Source organism: Anopheles arabiensis, chromosome 2 (genome assembly GCF_016920715.1).
Source record: "Anopheles arabiensis isolate DONGOLA chromosome 2, AaraD3, whole genome shotgun sequence".
NCBI lineage: Eukaryota > Metazoa > Arthropoda > Insecta > Diptera > Culicidae > Anopheles > Anopheles arabiensis.
Genome location: NC_053517.1, coordinates 31,797,011 through 31,819,895, shown reverse-complemented (window position 1 = coordinate 31,819,895; position 22,885 = coordinate 31,797,011). Strand labels below are relative to the sequence as shown.

Here is a 22,885-nt window from a genome sequence, read left to right as displayed (position 1 = left end):
GGTTTTTGCTCGGAAAGTTAGAAGGCTACATAGGTCATGATTAGATGAAACTTGTCGAAGCACATTGCAAGAAAAGGACAAGAATATAATTATGGGTTTGTAATACGCCATCTATTGAGGAAACGAGTGAAGCTATGGAGCTTTCATTTTTTTCCTATGGATATTCAATTTTCCAGTCGTTTAAGCTTAATCTGTGGCGCTTGGGATAGCTTTTAGATTGAGAGCTTGACCCGTTTAGAACCCGTTTAGTGGTCGATTAGTGGATTTCTGGCACTTGAGATATGCTTTAATTTCGAACGCGCACCGTTGGGTAAAATCAATATAAAACAAATAATTAATACTTTAATTTTTATAATTTCTTTTATATTGGTTAGCTACACACGCCAACTGGCACACTAATTCCAGTTTCCCAACAACCCTCTTTGACAGTTTGACACGTTGCCCGTTTTGTTGGTTGGGTACTGCGGCACCCACCTGACAGCACGGTTACAGCGGCACTGTTTATGCAATGTGCTTTACAGTGGCAACCGATCCAAAACATTCCATCGGACCTGCAGCGAGAAGCACACACACTCTCGCTCTCCCTCCGATCCCGACCAGCAGCTGCTCAGTGTAATTTTGCGTATTTTAACCACCTGTGTGTATCTCTTCTCGTGTCCATTTTTGCGGGATCAATTGATAAGATTAGAGCGGGAGCTGCTGCAGAAAGTAATAAGTGGTGTATCGGGTTCGGGGTGACCGGTTGCCTCACGACTCGGCATCAGTGAGCAAAGATCATTTTAGGCAACGAGTTGCATGATCCTTAGTTTATCGTTCGGACTACGTACGACACACAAGATGAGCAAAATGTTGAACGAAATCTGTGATATGCTGGACGGATATACCGGCCGAGATAAGGTGCGTATGGTTTGCGGACTGCTGCCAATTAGAATCAGCATTTTGAAAAAAAAGCGTCCCCGTAATGCGGAAGTGCGGAGCACCAAAAGTTCCACGTCGGATAAAGCTATGGGGTGTCGTTGGTGGCGTTGAAAACAACTTTCACTTCTATCCTCGCCCCCAGCACAATGGGCTCGGTTGTTTCTGGCTTTTGTTTGCGTGAAATGTGGTTGCGAGTGGTGAAGAAAAATGGACCCATTAGTTGTATGTACAGCATTCGTGTTTTCGAGCAATACCTTGCAGCCGCAATCGAAAAAGCAACAGAAATGTAACCGCCTTATGATGGGTGGCACATTTTAAACGCCAGACCGGTTTGTTTACTTCCACGCGGCAAAAAGGCACGCATGGTGTGTGGGTGAATGTGATAAATGAGTACCTCCACTGTTAAATTTGTTGAAGGTCAGCTCCCTCGTTTGACGTTGTGTGCCTGAGCTTTTTCTTAAAACTTTTTCTATAAAATGGCAAATGATGGCATTAAAATCCTTTTTTATCCCAACAGATTATTCGCACACTATGCTACACCACAAAGCTAGCCTCGGGGCTGTATGCACAATCCGACCCGGGGCGTGCCAAAAAACTGGCCATATTTAGCTCGAAAATGTCCCAAACACGTGCCACGCTGCGCCTGTTCGACGATTTGCCCATGCTGGCGTACAGTCTGAGCTACGGCTGTGGCAGCAAGGAGCCGGACCGCTGGATGGGTCTGATCGGATTCGTCACGAATCTGATCGATCACGCGTACTACCCGGTGGACAAGATCTGTTGGCTGATCGAGCACAATCTGCTGAACGTGGAGAACCCGACCCGGTGGGACACGATCAACTCGATGCTATGGGTCGCATCGATTTACCTCAATCTGATGAAGTAAGTCCTCAAACCGAGAAGGCGGTCTCACATTTCGCCACAATCGAAGGCAAAGTTTTCGTAGAGAATTTAACATTGGCTCGAGTATCACGTGACTTTATCGAACCATATCTTAAGGTAGCATTTATCTATTCTACAACTGACCCCACACCAACAAATCAGCTATATTGCACGTTGGTGTGTATCTGACCCTGCCCATGATTTAATCGCATTCCATTAGACAGGATTAACTGCGCGCAACATCCCTGATTTCCGCTAATTGATTTATGATTCCCTATTTTTATTTCTTTATCAACACTTCCCTGCTACATCGATAACTAGAACCATCCGGAGCTTCACTGTGATGGAACAGCATAAATCATGCATCGATAAAAAGGAAAATGAAAGCAGGTAAATATCGGGATTTGGCTGTTGCCAAGACCAGTTAAACGTGTGATAACATCGAGCTTTCCATATCTGTCTGTCACTTTTAGCCAAGCGTTCCGCATGTTGCTGATAAAACAGCGCATGGAGGCGATATCGATATTGCGGCTGTCGCTGGATCTGGTTCATGCCGGCAGTACCCTGCCCAAGGGTATGCTTTGGGGTGGCCGTTTCCAAACCTGGCACGTAGGACTGATTGGTAGCATTTCCTCGCTGCTGGGACTCTACCAGTATGTGGCTAAGAAGCGAATCGTTAAGCAGAGTTCCTAGGCGATTACCTTCGCGTACCAACACAACACCTCCATCCAGACGGCGATCGATTGCGTGCCCACCCGAGAAGAGTGTAGCGAACATTCATTTACATCTAGAAGAACTGCTTTCATTTTGCTTTCCCGAAGGGACCTCTTAATGGATAAGATATATAGGACAGGAAAAACGCACATCTACTTTTGCCTTAATATGGAGTTTAAAGCTAAATTGTAGAATCATTACCTTTTAGTTTAATAATTGTTTAGATTATACGGGTCCTGCAATTGTTTGCTGTAAGAAAAATATGCTAATGTCTTTTGTAAAAAAATGTAACAAAACAAAACTCTAGTCAGTTATTTGACTTGTAAATAAATCTTTTATTTTGAAACAATTTGTGTCCATATTCATGATACAGAGAGATGATACAAACAAAAGCAAACAAAAAACTGCACTATGTCTGTAGTATTTTTTTCTTAAAGTTTCTTAAAGTAATTAAATGAGACCGCCCAAAGAACGCAGGGGTAAATTTGATGAAATCTGTATGTTTTATTGATTCTTTTTTATTTGTATTTGGTGTGTATTGAAACGTCAGGGGCTTCCTTTGTTTGTTAGGAATAAATAGCAGTAGTAGTAGTAGTAGTAGTAGTGGTAGTAATAGTAGTAGTACTTGCTACTTGTTATTGTTTCATATTTCTTATTGTTTTGCGTTAATACAAAGTCCATTTTTGATCAGTTCTGAGATGTACTTTCCTTTTCCCCCCTTTACCTGTTCGCTCTTATTCGTTCTTCGTAATGCTTTCTGCTTGTGGGAATGGTAGGGAAGATGCAGTCGCTTGCATTCCATTAGCTCTATACCCTAATGCCTTAATCATTCATTCGCTGGCTAAGTTTGGGTCTGTGTGAGCGCTCTTCTTTTGTCATTGATCGGTTTTGAATCGGTTTTGATGCGGGAGCAATGAATATTTCATATCCCTCGCCTATTAACTGCACACCGCGAAGCACACAGCCACATACAGAAATGCACACAAAAACTTCCATGTCCAGTGGCTTACTTCTTGCAAGAGTCCTGCAATGTTTCAAGTCTTCATTCTTTCGTACGTATGCATTGTTTTTGTCGTGCAAAGAACCTCTCCCGTGTTAACCGAATCGTTACGAGCCAAGAAGAAAAAGTAGCTTTAGCTATAGTTTTCTGTTTACCACATACTGCTGTTATATTGAACTTTGGCGCATTAAATTTCCTGTTTGTCTTTCTCATATTGTCTCTGTGTATCTCTCTTTCTGGCGAGTAATAATCTCGAAAGCGGGTGCGGAATGTGTTTGGTTAAGTGTATAGTAGGAGGATTGTAACTTTTGCATAGTTTTGTTTAGTTAACCTCTCTCATTTCCTACCTTCGAGCAAATACACACACACACGTGCGCGTCATCGCATTTTCAATCAGATTTTAATGCGGTAAGAAATGGTTATTCTTGCTCTAATTTCGAAATTATTAACCCTTTGTGGGTTTTTATTGGTGTATTGCATGTTCCTCCCTTTTCCTCACTCCTGTTATAATCATTTTCAGCAAAAAAAAAAACATTTTAAAAAGCGTCATTCGTTCGGGGAAGTGTTTATTGTTTTAAAGGGGTCATTGATCGAGCAGTATTGATTGATTGCCCCCACCGTATTTGTTTTGTGTACTCTTCGTCTTTTTGTATGAATTTTCAATACCTTGCGCGCACTAACGACTGTTACGTATAAGTTTTTTTTCTTCAAACGGTTAATGTTGGTAAATACCTTGAATAACGCAATGGTAGATAAAACGAGTTTCTTTTGCCACATCTTTAATTGTTCGTAACACATGCAGCAGCGTAGCATATATAGACGTACCTACACAATCGTCAACCATCCATCGGCTAAATGATACTATTTCTATTAACAAAGTTAGGCATCACCAATACTGCGCAATTTTGCACTAGATTCTATATCTGCGTTTCGGAAAACTCATTATAAATGTCTATAAACCGATTCGAGGGTTTTAACTAAGCCTTACGCTATTGCTATTATCGTCAGTGGTTTACATTTCCATGTGTTGCTTTCTTACTAGATAAGTTTTTAGTTTCACTTCACTTCCATCACAAAAAGCATTTTCCAGTTATAGTTTCATATTTTGATTTTGTCTTATTTGAGTTTTTTTCTTTTAATTGCTTCCGCATACAGTATTAATGATTATCCAAGCAGTGTTAATATTAGATACCGTACATCGTATCCATGTAAGGAAGATACCCATGAGCGTCATGCATCAGACACTGGTTTATGCTACAGCGTTCATATACATAGTTTTGTATAGATGTTCCAATCAAGCAGCAGCTGAGGTTAAGATGTGTGGTAGATTTATCTGTGATTAGTATGTATATTTATATAGTTTGGTCCTACCAACTTGCCTTTTGCGAGATGCGGCAAAGTATTGGGTTTGCTTAAATGATGTTAAATAGTTTCATGTGACGACACACACGACACGAAGGAGGTCTGTTGCGCCGTATATGTCCGAATGATTGTTATCGATATTGTTTGTTGTTTGCTTCTTTCAAGGCTTAACTTCGCATCCTTGCTTTCACAAATGAGTTTGCGGGATAGCAGCAGAATAGTATTGAAGCGTATATTGGTCGCACGATTAAATATTCACCATAATTCATTTGAATTATGTTTAACTTTTATTGCTTGCCTGCGTGACTGCATTGCAGCTTACTCTATTCATATACACATTGCTTTAGAAATACGTGCTTCAGTTCAAAATCTGTTTTTTTTGCACACTCTTTACAGTGTTTCTACTTCTCCTTTCAGCATTTCATTCAAACCATTTCGATTTCCATTCAATTTTATCAGGTTCGACTGAGGGATGCCTTGCCAAATGCACTTGTCAAAATTGGTCTAATTAAAATTGGGCTGAAAGTATTGCATTGTTATAAAAAACTGTTTTAGCTCCTATCTTCCGTTTGTTTGTCCATCTTTTTTTTGTAAAACAATTGTTTTCCTTTTTTGTAGCACCATGAATAATCAACAAAACAACACTATAGATAGGTAAAAAAAATACACGAATAGATAAATAAAAACAGTACATAAAACCACGCGCACACTTTTTCACAACGTGCAAATATATATTATAAAATTAGTAATCATAACACGTAAAAAAAAAGGTAATGGAAATTTCATTTTTAAAATTATCTGTCTATGGAACCCACTCACGCAGCACACGCACCACCCCCCGAGAGACAGGTATAGTAAAATACGTAAAAGATCGATCAAATTACATTCGTTTCGTGCTGCCCTTTAAAACATCGCCCTTGAAGCAATTTAGACATTGCTTTTAAATTGTATCAATTGTTTACCTAGTGCCACCCAAATACCACACAGACTTGTGTGATTGTTGCATTTTCATAAAAAGAAAAGGCTAAAATTAAAACGAATTTATAAAACGTTATCAAACCGGGACCGAAAGTGCACATTATTGCCACGTACACCTTGGAGTGCTGCATTAAGGTGTGCGGGCTTTGTTGTTTAAATTAAATGTTTAAACCTTCAAATACCAGTCACATCATTTACGCGCGGAATAAGGATGGTCCGGCTGAATCCGCGCGCTAATGTTTCATGCGATGAACATGTAACTGGGGGGTTTAGGTCTGTAAAAGTGACAACAACGTTTCTTCTTACTGCTCATACGAACTGTTAAATTGTTTGCCAATCGACAAATTAACGTTTTTTAAAATATGTACACAACCACAGGCTGTATTTCTAGTTAAAAATTTCAATGCATCGTTAATTATAGCGCAGTTTCAAAAATTGGCCCACCGTTAGTGCAATGTAATGCAGCAGCATAACGAAGGTGCATTTTTCGTGGTTATGCGTCTATAACTTAAATAGATCATGTTTGATAAGTCCATGCATGTAAAAACAAGTGTTTATATTTTTATGTTGACACTATCATGCGATGTTATGCGTTAACGAAAAAAAAATCATTATCTGAATGTTTTATTTAGTTTACAAATAAAGAACGAACTTGTTGTAAACATTAAACTATATCTGTTAACTCCATATGACCGCGAATAACTCAATAAATAATGTAAAACCATTTAGTTCATAAGTTCAATTACAAGGATATTTTAAAATGTTATTAACTAAACCAGTAACATTGTTTTGTTGTAATGTATTTCACATATTTGCCACGAGACAAAACATCGCCCCATCTATCTGTACCTAACCTAACAAATGTTGATACACGCCGTCTCGCAAGTAAGCTATTTTTTTTTTGTTTTTTTTTATAAATGAATGTTAATATTGCACAATTGCCAGGAGTATTTTTAGAAAAAAAAACAAAATAAAAATTTAATTATTGATTGTTTTGTTCTGCTTCTCTGTTTGCTCTCAAATAATCAGAATAGTTTACCAATTATATGTTTTTTAAGTATCGAAGAATGCAACATAACAATCGTTGTTCACTGCAATGCCTCTACCATTAGAAAATTGTCTATGCTTTTCTTTTATAGCTTCTTTTTTTTATTTAAATACCTGTCCACAACAACGAACAATATAAAACTGACATTATTTTTTACCAAGTAATGTAAACTAACATCTGACCATCAAAATCCGCTACAGAGTAGTGATGCAAGAGTCCAAAGTTTCGTTTGATCAAATTGCTTTAAAAATGTCATAAAATTGATGATCAAAATGATCTTGATGAAACGTAGTTACGGGTTTTTCGTTATATTTTTGTTTGAAAAATCAAATGTCATTTCGAACAACCACCGTTCTTTTAGTTCGAGATCAGCATGAATCTTACTGATCAATCAGAATAGCTCTTCATATCAAGCGCACTTGAATCCACACACAACTTTGTTCTGTTTATTATTATTTGTTTTGCTTGTTAATGAAAGTTCAAACTTTACACCGCACATTAACATACACGCACTTGATGTATTGTGAGATTATCTTATGAATATTGCTAGGCACATTTCGTTATTCTTTTAGTATCCTATATGTTTTGCAATTTGATGTTGAGGAATTGCTCCTTACCCATTCTATCTCGCGCTCTTAATTAAACGGATTGGCTTTACAAATTGATGTGAGCTCTAAAGGCAATTAGTGTAAAAATGTTTCATTCAAATCCGAAGGGGCTTGAAAATTAAAAACGGAATAGCAAATAGTAATTCAAATTCTACTATTTAGAATGGTGACACCAGTAAAAACGTGATGATTGCATGATAGCAGCAGGGGTTAATTCATCTGAGCTCCTCTGTTTCATATACATATGTTATTTTGTAGCTATTTCTTGTTTGCGAGTCAGATGATTTCAACTATTCTACGTCATAGTCGTGTATTTTTTTATGTCCCTTCGCCATCGCTTCGGTTGGGCATATAAATATCATATATGTTTGTAGCAGATAATACTACCAAATAATTAACAGCATTCAACGTACGTACTTTAACCATGTATGAAAATCGTCGATTAAATAATTGAAGCTCGATATTTCCTTTCTTATTTTCTGAAGTCTATGCGATGATTATCAGTATGATTAGTTTAGAACTAGTTGTTTTAACTCATTCTGGTCCTTGTGCCAGCTCCAAGAAGATATGATAAAGAAAAATGGTAAAATTGGCATTACCTTCATTTTCTCGCTTATTTTTTGAGCCAAGTGAGACTTGAAACATTCAAAATAGAAAAAAAAGTCATAATAAATTGTTACAATACAAATTAATTGAACAATGATGGAATGCACGTAAAACAACACAATTGCTTTTGCATCTAGAATTCCAACATATTATATATAAAGCAGATGGAAATGTATGTATTATTGTCTTACCATAAGTAACTATTCATATTCTCAGCTGCGATTTATAACAAACTTTATTCCTCCTCGAAATTCACTCCCACCGAATTGTTTTGGGCTGAATTCACGAGTTAATATATATATATGTATATATCCGATGTTTACTACTATGTGTGAGTTTTGTCACTTTGTCACAACTATTTTGTATAAAAAATATAGATATTTGCATATCGCTTGTATACTTCTAAATATCGGCCAAGTAGCATAATTTTCTTAAAATTATGTACCCCCTAGGTTAGGTTTGGCATTATAACTGTGGTTGTGTGATCCTTATTCTTATATGTACGGGTCCCTTCAATGTACCAGCATGAGCATATTTGTTTCAATATAGCTGGCCTAGCATGATTGAATATAGCTTAAAACCTATCTCAATATAGTACCATTTTATATGTAATGCTCAACAGGAAACAGTATGTAATGCTCGCATTCATTCTCGCCGATCGTTCTACTCGCTAAAAGTAGTAAACTAAAAGCAGTTTTTAGTACACGAAATGGCCGAATTTTCATGCCTCTAAAACAAACTTGATGAAGAATAAAAAGATGTAAATAAAAAACCAATATTTGCTAGGGTTTTTGATAAATTTAAAACAAAAAACAATTCATAAAAACAATCATTAGAGTCATGTAAACATTATGGAACGATGTATGATGTAATTGCTGAAACCAAATATGCAAGGGAGTTATTACTATGCATGCATTAAAACAATGTTTCAAGGTAATGTAACTGGAGTGAATCTTTCTCCCTATTTTAAAAATATTATTTCTTCCATCAATATTTTAAAATTATCTGCGTACGTCGTCGTTATAATAAAACCAACGGGGAAAATGTATCTACAGTTCACATCTACCAATACAAATAACATAGAAGAATAAGAATTATGGTTCGATTCATGTTCATTGATGGTATTGTTTTGATAAGGTTGCCAACACAATTGTGCATAACCATTTTTATACAGTTCAATTATTATTACATCGAAAAAAAGGCAACACTGAATAGCGTTTTAAGTTACAAATAAACAAATCCTGGCGCATAACAAGCTATGCCCTGCAATAAATACGAATAAATAAACATGGAAAAACGAACGCGCCAAATTGAACATTGGCATTAATAAATAACTGATTGAAACGCTCATAATAACCAACGACGGTAAGAATTCAATTTTGGAAACAACTTGCCCTTCGATCACCTCCCTCCTCCTAACCTACCATTGTAAATGTACTGTTCAACACACAATCAACTAACCAGCACCACGCTGCTGCAGTAGTAGCATTTGATCTAATCGTGACCCGTTACTTTTAAATATTTCACCCTGCACTAATTTTTCCATCATTTCAATATTTTTAAATAATTGCTTACGTAAAATAGCGTATCTGCTGGAGCGAAGGCGCTTATTAAATGGCGCAATAAATGATGGTGTGTTTGTTACCCGATTATTTCTTTAGCTTTTTTCATATTCCCCCTCTGCTAAAAAGATTGCATTTGATCACGTCGATGATCACGCAATACACACCCCTGCCATTTAATAAAAACGTATTTAAATTCATAGCCAATCACCACACATTGGTATACCATCATCTCGACACAGCTGTTGTTCTGCAAAATCTTCCTGACCTTTGACCCACCCTGTGTCAAGTGGGGGCGCTTTCGGTCGGCGCGGGCTTCAACAATAAAACAACAATGTTTCCCTTCAAATATGAGCAGAGCATGTGCGCATGCATACGGGGATTTAGTTTGTTTTCCTCGCCTTGCTTTTCTAACAGGGATTATGGATTCATACATATGACACAAGATAGTGTGTGGCGTGCGCGTTAAAAAAGTGATTATAGTAACAACACGTCATGCGCATGTCTTCCTCACGCTTACGTCGTTAAAAACGAGCAAACTTGTATGCAGGTTAGGTTGATTTCAATCATTACGGCGGTCGGTTAGTAGCACAGAGCCGTCAAACATAGTGTGCGCAACGATAAACGGTAGTAGCGGCTGCTTCAGAAGGTTCCTCCCAACCCGAACATTTAAATACTGTGTTATTTTAAGCTTCTTTTGGCAAGCTTATCAACGAAAAACACAGGGATGGCTCTATTTTCAAACAAAACAAAAAATGCTTGCCTGTATAAAAGTCAAATGGCGTATTATCGGTCACGTTTGTGGTTCATCACTATTAGAAATATTCCACATTCATGTCGTCTCTCGGTGCAGAAGTGCATTTTCTTGGGTCGGCACTGAACGCCGTAAAAAATTGACCAAAAATAAATAAGCTTATCAAAGAGAAAAATCATTAGTATGGAGGATCGCTTTGCCATGGCCGTCAAAAGGTGTGCCAAGCAAAAAATTGCACACCTTTTATGTTTTGGATGATCCGTGCAGCAAAAGTAGTAGCTCTATAAGTACAACAAGCAGTTTATACTAGAAAGCACAAACTCTGCTACACCGACACATACATCCCAGTTCTGTGCGCTAACTTAAACACAGCAATAGTCAAAATAAGCTGTTTGAATAAAGAACTAAAACACTATTGGGTAAAATTAACGATTCTGCAAATGTTACTTTCTGAAGCGATCCTCCGTCCTTCTCAAAGCATCAAATCCACAATAACAAAGCTGCTACCACTACGCAAGCCGAGAGACGATATTGCATGTTTGGTCGACTGTGCTGCCAAGTCCAAGCCAGCGCCAAAGCCGAAGAATTTTGTACAACGTTCGATAAACTGTAAATTTCAATCGGGGAAATTCGTTTCCAACGTCTTTCTACTTCTTTGGCAGGTATGAAACAGCATCGGTCGAGTAAGAGTTTGCCTTTTTGTTTGACCAACAAATCCCATCTTTCCAGAAAAAAGCAAATCAGGCAAGACTTTTATAAGATTATAGATTGCCAACACACATTACGACTAAAATACTAACCTCGTGGTTTCGAGTTAGTGATGGTGAAAAAGAAACACAAAAAAAAACAATATTTGCCGTGTTCAAGTAAAAACTAGGCGTGAAAAACTCTGGCATACAAACATAATTTTGCCTAAAGAACGGTGAAAACAAAACCGACATTACAAAAAAAAAGCAAATATCGGAACGGAGGAAAAATGATATATAAATAGAAAGAAACATTTCCGCTCCACCAAGTTGAAAAGAACGTTGCAATTTAAATGAGCATACCGCTACCACCGTTACCATTGCTACTACCACTAAGTCCATCGCTGCCACCAGTACCGCTGCCACCCGCAACAAAGCTAAGCTGCTGTTGCAGGTTCAACGATACGTGCTCACCACTGCTGGTGCTGCCACCGGCGGTTCCAGCACTGCAGTTGACGTTATTGTTGCTACCATTGAGACTGTTGCTACTGCAACTGCTGCTGCTGGTGCTGCTGGCATTGATGCTACGGCCGCTCGTTCCCACACCAATCGGGCTGGAACTATTGCTACTAGTGTTGCTGGTGTTGCCACCGCAGCCAATACCGTTGTTGTTGCCCTCGGCGCCATTGCACATCGACGGTGAGGGAGATTTGGCGAGGCCACGGTGGTGATTGTGGTGATGATGTTGCTGCTGCTGGAGCAAGCTTAAACGACTACCCTGTTGCTGCTGATGATGGTGGTTGTTGTGATGATGATATTGATGATTGTGTGATGACAAACTAGAGCCAGACTGCTGGCTCAGCGAATCCCTACCAGAGCCACCGTGATGATGGTGGTGATGATGGTGATGGTGATTACTGTAGTACGGGCTGTGATCGAATGACGACTGCTGTTGGTGCAGGTGATGGTTGCCGTTGCTGCCGTTACTGCCACCGGATGTGTGCGATTGTTGCTGATGTTGCTGAGGGCCAACACCAATGATTGCGGTGAATTTGGAGTTTCTGGTCAGTGGTTTATGGTTCTGCAGATACACCTCACGGCTGTGCTGAAGTTGCCAGCAGGAACGGCAAAAATATCTAAAGATGGGCAGCAAATACATATACAAACACAAACACACATGTAATCGATAGGACATTAAGCATTAATCAATGAATTGCCATCCTATTAGGTAAAATGGTTCACTTTGAAAGGTTTTTAATATTTAATCGTGAGGAACGGTCATGCTATATTATTAACTGTATAAGCCTTATAAAGTTCATCAAGAAAAGTCAGTGCCGTAGACGGCATTAGCACAAGTTACCTTAAAAATCTTAAAAATGAAAAACATACCTGAAGCACATGATTTCCCGGCAGAAGTATGGTCCGTGTTGTACGGTGCACATCGAGCAAAGCGAATCCTCCAGGTAGGGATCAACCTGCAGCTTCTTGGTGAACTTGGAGGTTCGAATCTCGATGAATGCAGCCGAGACGGCCTTCATGTACGACCGTGAGTTGTTGAACGTGACGCGAGCCGAACCCAGCGGATACTTGTACTTATCCGTATCGATGCCCACGTACACGACGCCATCGAACAGATCGTTCATGATCTTCGCCAACCCTTCCGCCGTCAGCTGACCGTGCAGTGCCCCCACAAACACCGTTTTCGTTGGATCTAGCTTCTGCGAAGCCGACTTGACGTAGTTTGAGTCAGCGATGTTCCACGGGATCACCTCGACGTCCTTCGACTTGATGCGCTTCGACGATATCTTGAAGTTGATCTTCGCACCTGAAGGAGCTAGCGGTTTATTCAGATTAGACATCGGCAATACTTGCTGCCGGTGGGACTGCTGGTGCTGGTGAGGTGGTGCCTCGTCGTAGCTCGCCCCAGCAGCCCGGGCTACCGAACCGTTCGACGAGGCACCGTTCACGGCAGTGTGGCTGCCTCCGTAGTTACCTGGACCTGCGCCACCATGATGGACGTGCATACCACCGTTCGGGGTAGTGTACGTGCATGACTGCAGCAACGCCTTCACCTGTTTGTCCGATTCGAAGATGATGTACACGTAACCTTTCGGTTGTGTCGCCTGTTGCTCCTTTCCAGGCCATTCGACTCTATGCGACGGCAACGAAATACAAAAAAACAACAAGCCATTCATCGTCAGTGATCGGTTATTATTGAAAATTGGCTTTCACCTCTCCTCCCCTACTTACTTGATTGAGCCGAATGGTTTAAAAATTTGCACCAACGATTGTTCGGAAATGTCCCACGGCATACCGCCGAGGAATATTTTCGACGAATATGTCACCAGCCGGCTTGACCGAGGCGGCAACACGCCACTCCAAGTGCAAGTGGCATCGTAATGTGCTGTGGGGCAAAATGCATCATTAAAAAAGGAGGTTCCGATCATTTAGCAATTGGTTGTAAATAATATAGGCAGGTAACACAAACCGGCGGAGGATCGATGAAATCGGGCGATGCGATCGAGGTTGATGTCATTGTACCCATTGCCGTTCCCAGCAGATCCACCGTTTAGTGACGGCGACGAGGAACCCTGGCGATGCGACACCACCATATGCTGCTGCGATGAGGACCAGCTTTTTCCCTGCATACTATTATTGCCATTGTTGCCACCGGTACAGCTCATGTTCGAGCCAATGCTGCCGCTTGCGGTAAGCGCATTATTACCAGACGTGGAAATAGAGCCTGCCGCCGTGCCAGCGCCACAGTTGCCGAAAATGCTGCCGCCACCATTTCCAGTCGCTGCTGGCAATAGCGACTGGTTGAACTGAAGCTGCTGCAGCTGAGACAGCTGCTGGGTTTGCTGCAGCAGGCGCAGCGTGTTGAGCGCTTGCAGGTTTTGCAGACGATCGTATTCGCTTGTAGCAAAACCGGTACTGCCCAGGCTTAGCCCAGACAGACCAACTGTGTTTCCATTATTGCTCGCAGCATTGCACCCAGCAAACGATCCCGAAGCGGCTGTCGGCTGTTGATGTTGTTGCTGCTGCTGCTGCTGCTGTTGATAGAGCGTGTTCAGTGTCGAGGTGTAGGGCGCCAACTGAGCACCGTTGGATTGTTGATGTTGGGAAGATTGATTGTGAAGCCCGCTGGTGGTCGGCACCGAATTCGTACTCTGACCTAGAGTAAGATAGTTTAGCATATCCAGTATGCTGGTGCTTTCCAGGCTCGTCAGCAAGTTGCTGGTGTCCGAATGGTCCGGCGGTGAGTGCGACCGGGACAGTGAACCATTGCCCGATCCGAACAGTGACAGAGCACTGCTGTTGGTGGTACCACTGTTTGCCGAATCGAAACTACCCATTCCACTGCCAAGGTGGTTATTGTTGGAGGTAATTCCATTGCCTCCGGCGCCTCCTCCTGCTGGTCCGTTGATGCCGCTCGCTGAACCATTGCTGCCCGATAGCAGATCGTACTGTTGCTGCTGTACGCTGCTGACGGTCGACGACTGTTGTTGATGATGGGATAATGCATTTTGCTGGGACTGCGAATAGCTGCTGCTACCGTTTCGGTAGTTCCGTCCACTGTTGGAGCAGAGCAGTGTCAGCGAGGGGGAGCTTCCTTCGCCCGGCGAGGACGTGCCGTTGGTGGGCGAGGAACAGTCGAAACTAATGTTTCGTCGTCTTTGCTTCAGCGTTTCGGTGGTCAATGCATTCGCTGAAGCAATTCCACCACTGCCGACACATCCGAGCATCAGATCGGTATCGAACTGGAAGATGGAGAAAATACAACAAACCCGCAATGAACCAACCAAAAATAGAATTTTAAAAGAAATTACTGCAAAAATCAACCGATTTATAAATAACAAGATATTTAACCGCATAAGTCACAGCCACAATTGATCTACAAAAAATAATGTTACACACTTTGCTCTCGCTAAAACGTTTAATAGCAACGGGAAACATAAAATTGGCATCTGGCCAAAAAACAACCGCACTTCATACAGTGGGATGACAAACGGCGATAGATTCGCAACTTGCAACTGTTTGCCACCGCTACTCACTCCACTTGTTCGTTTCGTGCCAAAAAAATAACTTAGAACTTTACTTAATTAAACACTTGTTCAGCTCTGCGGAAGGTGCAAAACTATTTTCGTCGATCTTAATTGATTATCCTCCCTTTTTGTACCGGTTGGGATGAGATAGTCTAGATGACATTATCGCTAAATAATAGACATGTTTCCTCACCCGAAATCCCTCGAATCCACCAGCACCGCCACTGCCGCTCGATGAGGGTAAGGCATCGGCTGTGCTTCCCGAACTGCCGCCACTTCCCGGCTGCTGCTGCTGCTGCTGCAGGGCCGTGTAGAACGAGTGTGTCGTTGGAGACTGGCCACTGCCAGCACTTCCTGCTCCACCGCAACTGATGCCGCTGCTGCTGCTACTGCTGCTGCTGCTGCTACCGGCAATGCCACCACCTATCAATACACCGCCGCCCATCAGCAGGTCGGGCGAGTTAAGCGATGGGCTCGGAATGCGCAGGCTGGAGAAGTTGAATGGATTCGACGAAACGGATCCTCCGCTTGCCGAGCTATTCCCGCCGCCGGAGCAGCTTAGGATGCTGCTGCCACTGTCGTCGCAAACTGTCGTCGGTCTTGCCACGCTGCTGCCCGCTAAGGACGAGCCAAGCGACGACGCGAATGACCCGAGCGTGGTATGATGATGCTGATGGTGATGATGCTGGTGATTCTGTTGACCTTGCTGCTGCGGCAGATGCTGCTGATTATGTTGTAGCTGGTGATGGTGGTGGTGCGCTAGGCCGGTGCTGCTGCTAAGACTTCCATCTCCACCTTTGCCTACCGACGACGTTGCCGAGGTGGGGGATGATGCCTGCGAACCGCCCAGCAGATCGGCTAAGGACATGTTATCTACGACGCGTGGAGAGGGGCGAGAGAAAAATAGATCAAAATTCAATCAATCGTAACGATAAATTATATAATTGTGTTTCTAAAAATACAAAATCAGACAAGCATGACCAATATCGAGACGAACATCAAGCAAACGTTACGGAGAAGAATGATTCTTCGCAGCAATGGTTTTCTAATTGTGTATGTTCAATTCAATTCAATTCAATTATTCCCTGTAGGTGAACCAACAAGTCAATGATAGCAAAACCTATAAGCGGTTCTGCCCAGGTCTTTTACGATTGTAGCGGCAAAAAAACGGAAGCAGATTTTAACAATAGAAACATCTAGGAGGAAAAAACAACTGTAGATACTAGGGATCATTAATGTATGTGGGTTCAATTGAAGCGAGAAAATATACAGATAATAATATACATAAACTAGCATTATGTTTATCGATGCTTCACAATTCCTACATTACTATTTTCTCATCAAGCGCGCGGTCAGGCGTATAACCATTGCACTATTGGCCGGACGATACACAATCCATTGCCTGATTCCATTGCCCCGTAGATGCATACACGCGCACGCACATGCCACCAACTTATGGACGATTTGGCAGGAAGCAGCACACAACTTCTCTTAACTTATTTGGCACCGGTTCAAGTGCAAAACAATAATACTCTCTCCAGAACGGCACTGTCCTCCAAGGATACTCGCCGCACAGCATAGAGAGGCTCTGCTCCAATTATAGGGAAGGTTCATTAAATAGCACTTTTCGAGCAGCTAAACCCGAACGATCCGCGCTACGCCTAATTATAGTGCGCCCCAATGTCCTTGTCGAATTCGCGGCAGCTATAAAAAACACTATCGGTTGATGTGATTTCTTTCTCATGTCCACCACCCAGACCACTTGGTGTTTTAGTGGGTAATTGTTGCGCCAAAACGGAAGCAACAAATCATATCCCCGCCCTTTTCATGCTCAGTTTTGATGTTGGTCCCAACAATCATACGATGATAGATGATGCAGAAGGACGCGATGTGCAAGTTATGGCTGTATTATCGGAACGCACATATATCTGGCTAAAGTGCTCGGATAGACAAAAGGGTAGAGCGCACAGAGGGAAGAGTTTGTATCATGCTCAGTAGCAGGCACAAGCGTGCGTATATAATTTTAAACATAAATTACATTCCAAGACCAGCACAACAAATAAGCACAAAGATCAATTGAAGAAGCCACTCCATCGATAGACATAAACCATATCTACAGTGAGGTCACAATTCGTGAGCATATTGTGTTTGTGTGTGCTCGCGCCTCAATTTGTCTGCGTTCCAAGTAATATAATTCGTAATAAATTAACAGCACAGACCTGCCTCTCCCCTTCCGCGGCCTCTTGCCGTGCAGCTCATATATTTTTATAATGCCCATATTCCAGAGGAGCGCTTATCCAAGATGGGTTGGGGCAAGTACCGTGGCTTGTATTGGCGGCGGCGCGGGAAGCGCCCCCAATGCACAGTGCAAAGCAAAACAAAAAAAAACAAGAAAAGAGACTGCAACTCAAACAACGATTGCGATGCGTAACGTTCCACCAGGAATTAGAGCTGGCCGCCGATCGAATTGTTTACCACCACACCACACCACCGCCGCAAAACGGAACGTCACGTAACCCTCCCAAACCCAATATAGAGGCCGAGGTGGTGCTCAGTGCCTCTTCCAATCACTCCCTACTACACTATGTGGTTTATCTGGCGGTGTTTGCTCTTAGCGTCATCTTCAGCTCCTTGCCGCTCGAACGGGAACCTCATTCGTTTTTCGCCTGCCTCGCGAAGAGGTGATGTCGTGTCCAGCGATGCGTGTATCCTAATAACGCAACCATCATAACACACCAGAGCAGCACCCCTCGAGGCGCGCGCGCGGGTAAGTTGGACGCCTGCAAAGCAGGTGCGGATGGGTTGGATACGGTCAACAGCACACCCTTGCCCATCCCCTTCGGACCCAGTGCGAACGCCGCAACATTCATTCCAGGCGGAAGAAGTTCCGACTGCCCAAAGACGACGCGGGGTGGTTATGAGTTCACCCTAATTAGGTGCCGTCGGTGTCGGTGGCAAGGCGCCTGCCGCTGACCGTGTGTGGTGGTGTTGCGGTGGTGCGCGCTTGTGTATCATATGACCATCAGACGCGCAACGCCACTCGCAGCCACTCTCTCACATAAGACACCTTTTCCCTTCCACCACCTGTTGCACAGGTACGGTGATTTACACACCGATCGCCGTCTCTTCTTCTTGTTGCTTCGAGACTCTTGCACAGTGGCTTCGGAACGCTCTTCGAAGCGCTTGACTGGAGATGAGCGCGCGCGCGTAGAGTTCTTTTCCCGAACTGGTGCGGAAATCGCTTCGCGTATCCGGCGGCTCCCGGATATGGGAGCAACGATGGATGGAATCTTACGCTGTTGTGTGTATGTTTATTTTTTTTTCATGCTATTAGTCAGGCTCCAGAAGGGATATTTTAACACCGATTCATGACGGGAAGCGGCTAAAGTAAGCGCAAGCAGTTCGCGAGGGCATATGTAAGTTGCAATCGCACAACAGCATCAGTTGAAGCGTAACGCAAAAGCTCGCGCGCACATGTCAAGCCAACGGGGTATAAGTAAAGCAAGCGGGTGGTGGAGGGGAAAGCAACGCCTTCTCTAGGCCGATAAAAATAGGCCTTGAGGATGTCTTCCCTGCCAGGAATCGGGCCGGGATGGAGGAGGATTAGCACGCGCAGACATACAAATAAAAACTCCCACCTTCCCCACCGTACATTTCATGCGTGCTCCGCCAGTGGTTTTGTTTTGAAAGACATGCAAACCCCGTAGTACTCAGGCGGTAATCGTTCTGGCACTGAACTGGAAAACGAATAAGTGCGCTGTGCTTGCTTTCAGTTTTGCAAGCTTTTGCCAGCGCACTATTGTTGCAACGATCGGGCGGGCGGGGGCATCGCTTTTTGCATCGCTCCATTACACGCTTAGTATTTAAATAATTTTATGTTAGGGAATATAAACGCCAGATAAACAATGATGAGTAATGGCTAGTTAAATGACCACACTACGTGCCATTGGCGTTGCTCCCCCCTATTAAAATACATATCTCCGACGTATGACTGTTTTATCGGTTTAAAACGTTTTCCTCATGAGATTAGGGATATGACAGCCAAATCAATGAGCGTTGAGAAACAATTAATAGCAGCTAATTGACGAACGTTATCAACCTTTTGCGATTCGTAATTCGTATTTAACAGGAACAACCTTTTCCAAGCATCGCAAGTTCCATCATAATGCTATTATACAGCACTATTCTTTTTTTATATCTTTTAATTATTAAAAACATTGTAGTCAGTGCAATGTCACAACAACGTGCTTTAGTCGTTCGTGAAACACATTGTAAAATACAATGGATTCCAAGCCATGTGGGCATTCCGGGGAATGAAATAGCTGATACCCTAGCAAGAAATGGTACACCACAACACAAACAATAGATAATAATCTAATGTTAGCGGATGCCATAACTAACTCCAAAAGTAAAGCCAGGACAGAGGCTAACACTTGGTATTCTCAAATATGCCTCACTAAAGGTAAAAAAAAATTGCAAAATATCAGAAATCAATCCCAAAAAAGATGTGACACAAGGCTTCACCCCAAAAGAAATAAAAAACGCTCAATCGACTAATCGCTAGTCATGAATATGGGACATACTGGCTGCAGAAAATGAAGTTGGTCGATAATGGATCATGCAATACATGCAATAAATCGGATGCAGCATCACACCGAGTTTTCGATTGCCAAAAGTATGAAATTAGAACGAAACAGACATGAAAACCTCAACGAGGATACATTCATAAAAGCATGAAAAACAAAGAACATAAAAATCTTAAAAATAATTATAAAATTCATCAATGATAACAGAATAATGTTCTAAAACAACATTTTTAGACGAATGAACTAGAGCTAGTCCAGAAATCTACTCCAATATATAAACACACCATCAGTCACAACAACATAAAACAAAAATTACAAGAAAGAACACAGAGGCAATTAATACCGAATCTCATAGATCAAATCGAAAGAAAAAATCTAAAAATAAAGCATATATAGCTTTAGTTGCTGGTCTTAAACTATAGAGAATTGCAGTAAAACGCATCCACGGACTAATTTCGGAGGGCCAGGAAGAAACTGGATTCCGTTACCGAACCGGGGTACAATCTCGAAAAGAGTAGAAGAAGACGTTCGTGAGAATGAAAGAAGGAGAAAGATTGGAAACCATTCAGTAGATTTGCTGTTCATCAGTACATCACATTCAGGAAGAGTGTGGAGGAGTGTATGTCCCAATATGCCAAAAAACAAATTTGTTAAATGTCCACAGAACGCGCCAAGGCTTATAATGTTGCCAGCGATGATACACAAATTCATGACAGGGAAGATATTCGGTCGTCCGACTTGACAACTGAGCCACGGGATAAGCGCACAATTGCTTCCTTACTGATCATTGTTACACATCTTCGTTAATACTCCCTGCAGCACACTTTCAGGATAGCTTCATTTCAATCGGATTTGTATTTGCTATCTACCAATTAACTCATCACTTTTTTACACTTTGAAGAAGAGATATCACCACCCGTTGGGAGAGTCGCGCGCTAAAAGTTTGCTCATCCAGCTGTGGAACAGCATGTAGGAGGAGGAAGTGTGTATTACTGCTCCGGATGGGTAGGGATTTACTTACTTAACCCCTTTCAAAGCTGTTGCATGCAACATAACTTCACAGCAACACACGAATAGCCCCCCATTCCCTTCCATTCCCCTTTGCTTACACTCCCAAAGGGCTGGTTTACTCTTCCCCTTTCCCAGCAGGCTCCCAGTGTCTCTGGGGCTCGAGCATTGGTACAGACCAAACTCAATCAAACATAGTTCACTTGTTTACGGTTAGTTGGGCGTTGATTATGTGCCATTGACCGCCGTCGTTGTGTATTTCCGCCCCTCCCACTCGCACACACACACACATGCACACGATAACATTCTATACACACACACACAGGCAACATCTCTCATCACTTATTTTTCTACTTAAGGCTCGTAGCTCGGGAGGCTATCGCATAACGTTCGCCTGAAGGGATGGGTGGTAGGCCTCCCCTGTACGGCCAAAGCTTCCGCGCTTCTTCCCGCGGTACATCTTTCCCTCACCCAAAAACTCCTGTCGCGTAAAATGTACTTGAACTTCAATTTATATCTGCTCCCTACCCAATCCATGCTGGTCTCCCGCCCCTCGGTTCCCTATAGACACGTGATGATCAACGAATTCGATATAATCGGGGAGCGATAGAAGGAGGGAGGGACGGGGCCGCCACCGATTTACTTATACCTTTTTGCAAAACTTCATCCAACCCGTTGCGCTGTGTATGGGCGGCGAAACAACGGTTGTGCGGCGGTGGCAGGGGAGAATCAAGCGCTCCCGATCCCATTTTTCCTTCTCCACACCACCCCGGGGCAGACATACATTCAAACACGACCAGACGCGGAAAAGCGAATCCACCCCGTCTCTCCATTTCTGCCAGCGCAAATGTGGGTAGGAGACGAGAAGCTGGCGGTAAAACACCAAGAAATGAGAAGTTTGTTCTACACAATAATTCTATCCTCGGAGGGAAGGAAAGGAGGCAGAGTACCGGCGGTTCATCCGGAACTCATCGAAGAAAGCGGCAACCAGTAGGTAGCAAAAAGGAAGTAAACACAACATTATCTCTTCAACGTTCGACTAGACGGCTCAATATATTGCTAGTTTGGTGCTGTAGCAAGGCACCCCCACCATCGTCACCGCCGCGCGCCAGGAGAGAACACGTGCCTCGATGCGGAGTAATTCTTGCATGTTACCTCTCTTCCTACTACTGGCCGTGTGTTTCTGTTCCACCCGTTGCCTTCAGAGATGGGTTTGGAGGGGGGCAGCAGGGGGAGTGCGCTCTGGCTTCCAAACGGCAGTCGATGCCCAGTCAAGCCAGTCAAGTGAGCCTCATTAGGGAGAGGAGCGCGCGCACCAGCACTTGGGAAAGATATTTTACTTCTTTAAAATTCATACATGAGATGCATTGAGCGCTGGCGCGCACGTCAGACGTCATCATTTGCAAAAGAAACCGGTGTAACGATGCCAGAGCCAAATACTTCGATTCGTTTCAATTTGTAACTCTACATAAGAGAATTAACAATAAAGCCGTCTCGAATGTGTCCCAGGAAATCCCACGAATTCTCTTTTTGGAATCAACATAATCACACTTGCAACTGCTACAGCAGTTGTTTCATACTCCAAGTTAATCGAAATAATTGAAAAAAAAAAACACGAACGCCTTTATATTTAAAAAATCTATCCAAAATCTCGCTCATTAGCACAACGCGCGTGAAAAATCTTGATCGTCCGAGATCATGTGATCATGGCCCCGTGTCAAGAAGAGCTTTCACAAATATTTATGAAACAACTGTAAATTTGGGCGTTAGAAAACGGGGTGGGCAAATTAAAACGGAATGAAATTATAAAATCTTACTCCTTCTTCTTCCCTCCTGTGTTTTTTTGTATTTTTGCTCCGTTGAAAACTGTCCAGGAAGACACTCACACGTACGGTAGACCATACAACACCATACCTTTTCTCTCTACTTTTGAGAAGGGGGAATTAACCTTTTACTGTGTTGATATGAATAATCAACAACGCGTGAAATTCATCGCGAAGCGCAGTTTCTCTATTCCAGCAGCAATGGTACGGTTCCCCGGTAACAAGATCTACCCTCGAAAGGTTGCTCTCGCGACTGTCTTACATCCATCCATATAAAGGTCGTGTGGTGCGGTGCGTGTGCTTT

At 42.6% G+C, this 22,885-nt stretch overlaps 2 protein-coding genes across 6 annotated transcripts in view; one reads left to right on the top strand and one right to left on the bottom strand.

Annotated features, from left to right (window-relative positions):
- Positions 1-533: 533 nt before the first annotated feature.
- Positions 534-3,204, top strand: LOC120908537 (peroxisomal membrane protein 11C-like). The gene is made up of 4 exons (XM_040319657.1): positions 534-897; positions 1,436-1,800; positions 2,122-2,190; positions 2,274-3,204. The coding sequence occupies exons 1-4, from the start codon at positions 796-798 to the stop codon at positions 2,491-2,493; spliced, it is 756 nt and encodes a 251-aa protein (XP_040175591.1). The 5' UTR covers positions 534-795; the 3' UTR covers positions 2,494-3,204.
- A 1,007-nt stretch (positions 3,205-4,211) lies between these two features.
- Positions 4,212-22,885, bottom strand: part of LOC120908536 (translational regulator orb2-like) — a 42,419-nt gene continuing 23,745 nt past the window's right edge. For 4 of the 5 annotated variants that reach the window (XM_040319652.1, XM_040319653.1, XM_040319654.1 and 1 more), the window contains exons 4-8: positions 15,358-16,037; positions 13,607-14,879; positions 13,369-13,522; positions 12,508-13,269; positions 4,212-12,254 (exon numbers count right to left, since the gene is read on the bottom strand). In XM_040319652.1, the coding sequence (XP_040175586.1) occupies positions 11,468-12,254; positions 12,508-13,269; positions 13,369-13,522; positions 13,607-14,879; positions 15,358-16,037 (3,656 nt within the window). In that variant the 3' untranslated portion in view covers positions 4,212-11,467. The remainder of the gene's footprint in view (positions 12,255-12,507; positions 13,270-13,368; positions 13,523-13,606; positions 14,880-15,357; positions 16,038-22,885) is intronic. The other variant, XM_040319656.1, reaches the window with a different exon arrangement.

Coding starts and splice junctions, on each gene's coding strand:
- LOC120908537 (XM_040319657.1), top strand. CDS start 796: ATGATCCTTAGTTTATCGTTCGGACTACGTACGACACACAAGATGAGC. Junction 1,801..2,121: donor ATTTACCTCAATCTGATGAA/GTAAGTCCTCAA, acceptor ATCGATAACTAG/AACCATCCGGAGCTTCACTG. Junction 2,191..2,273: donor AAAAAGGAAAATGAAAGCAG/GTAAATATCGGG, acceptor TGTCACTTTTAG/CCAAGCGTTCCGCATGTTGC.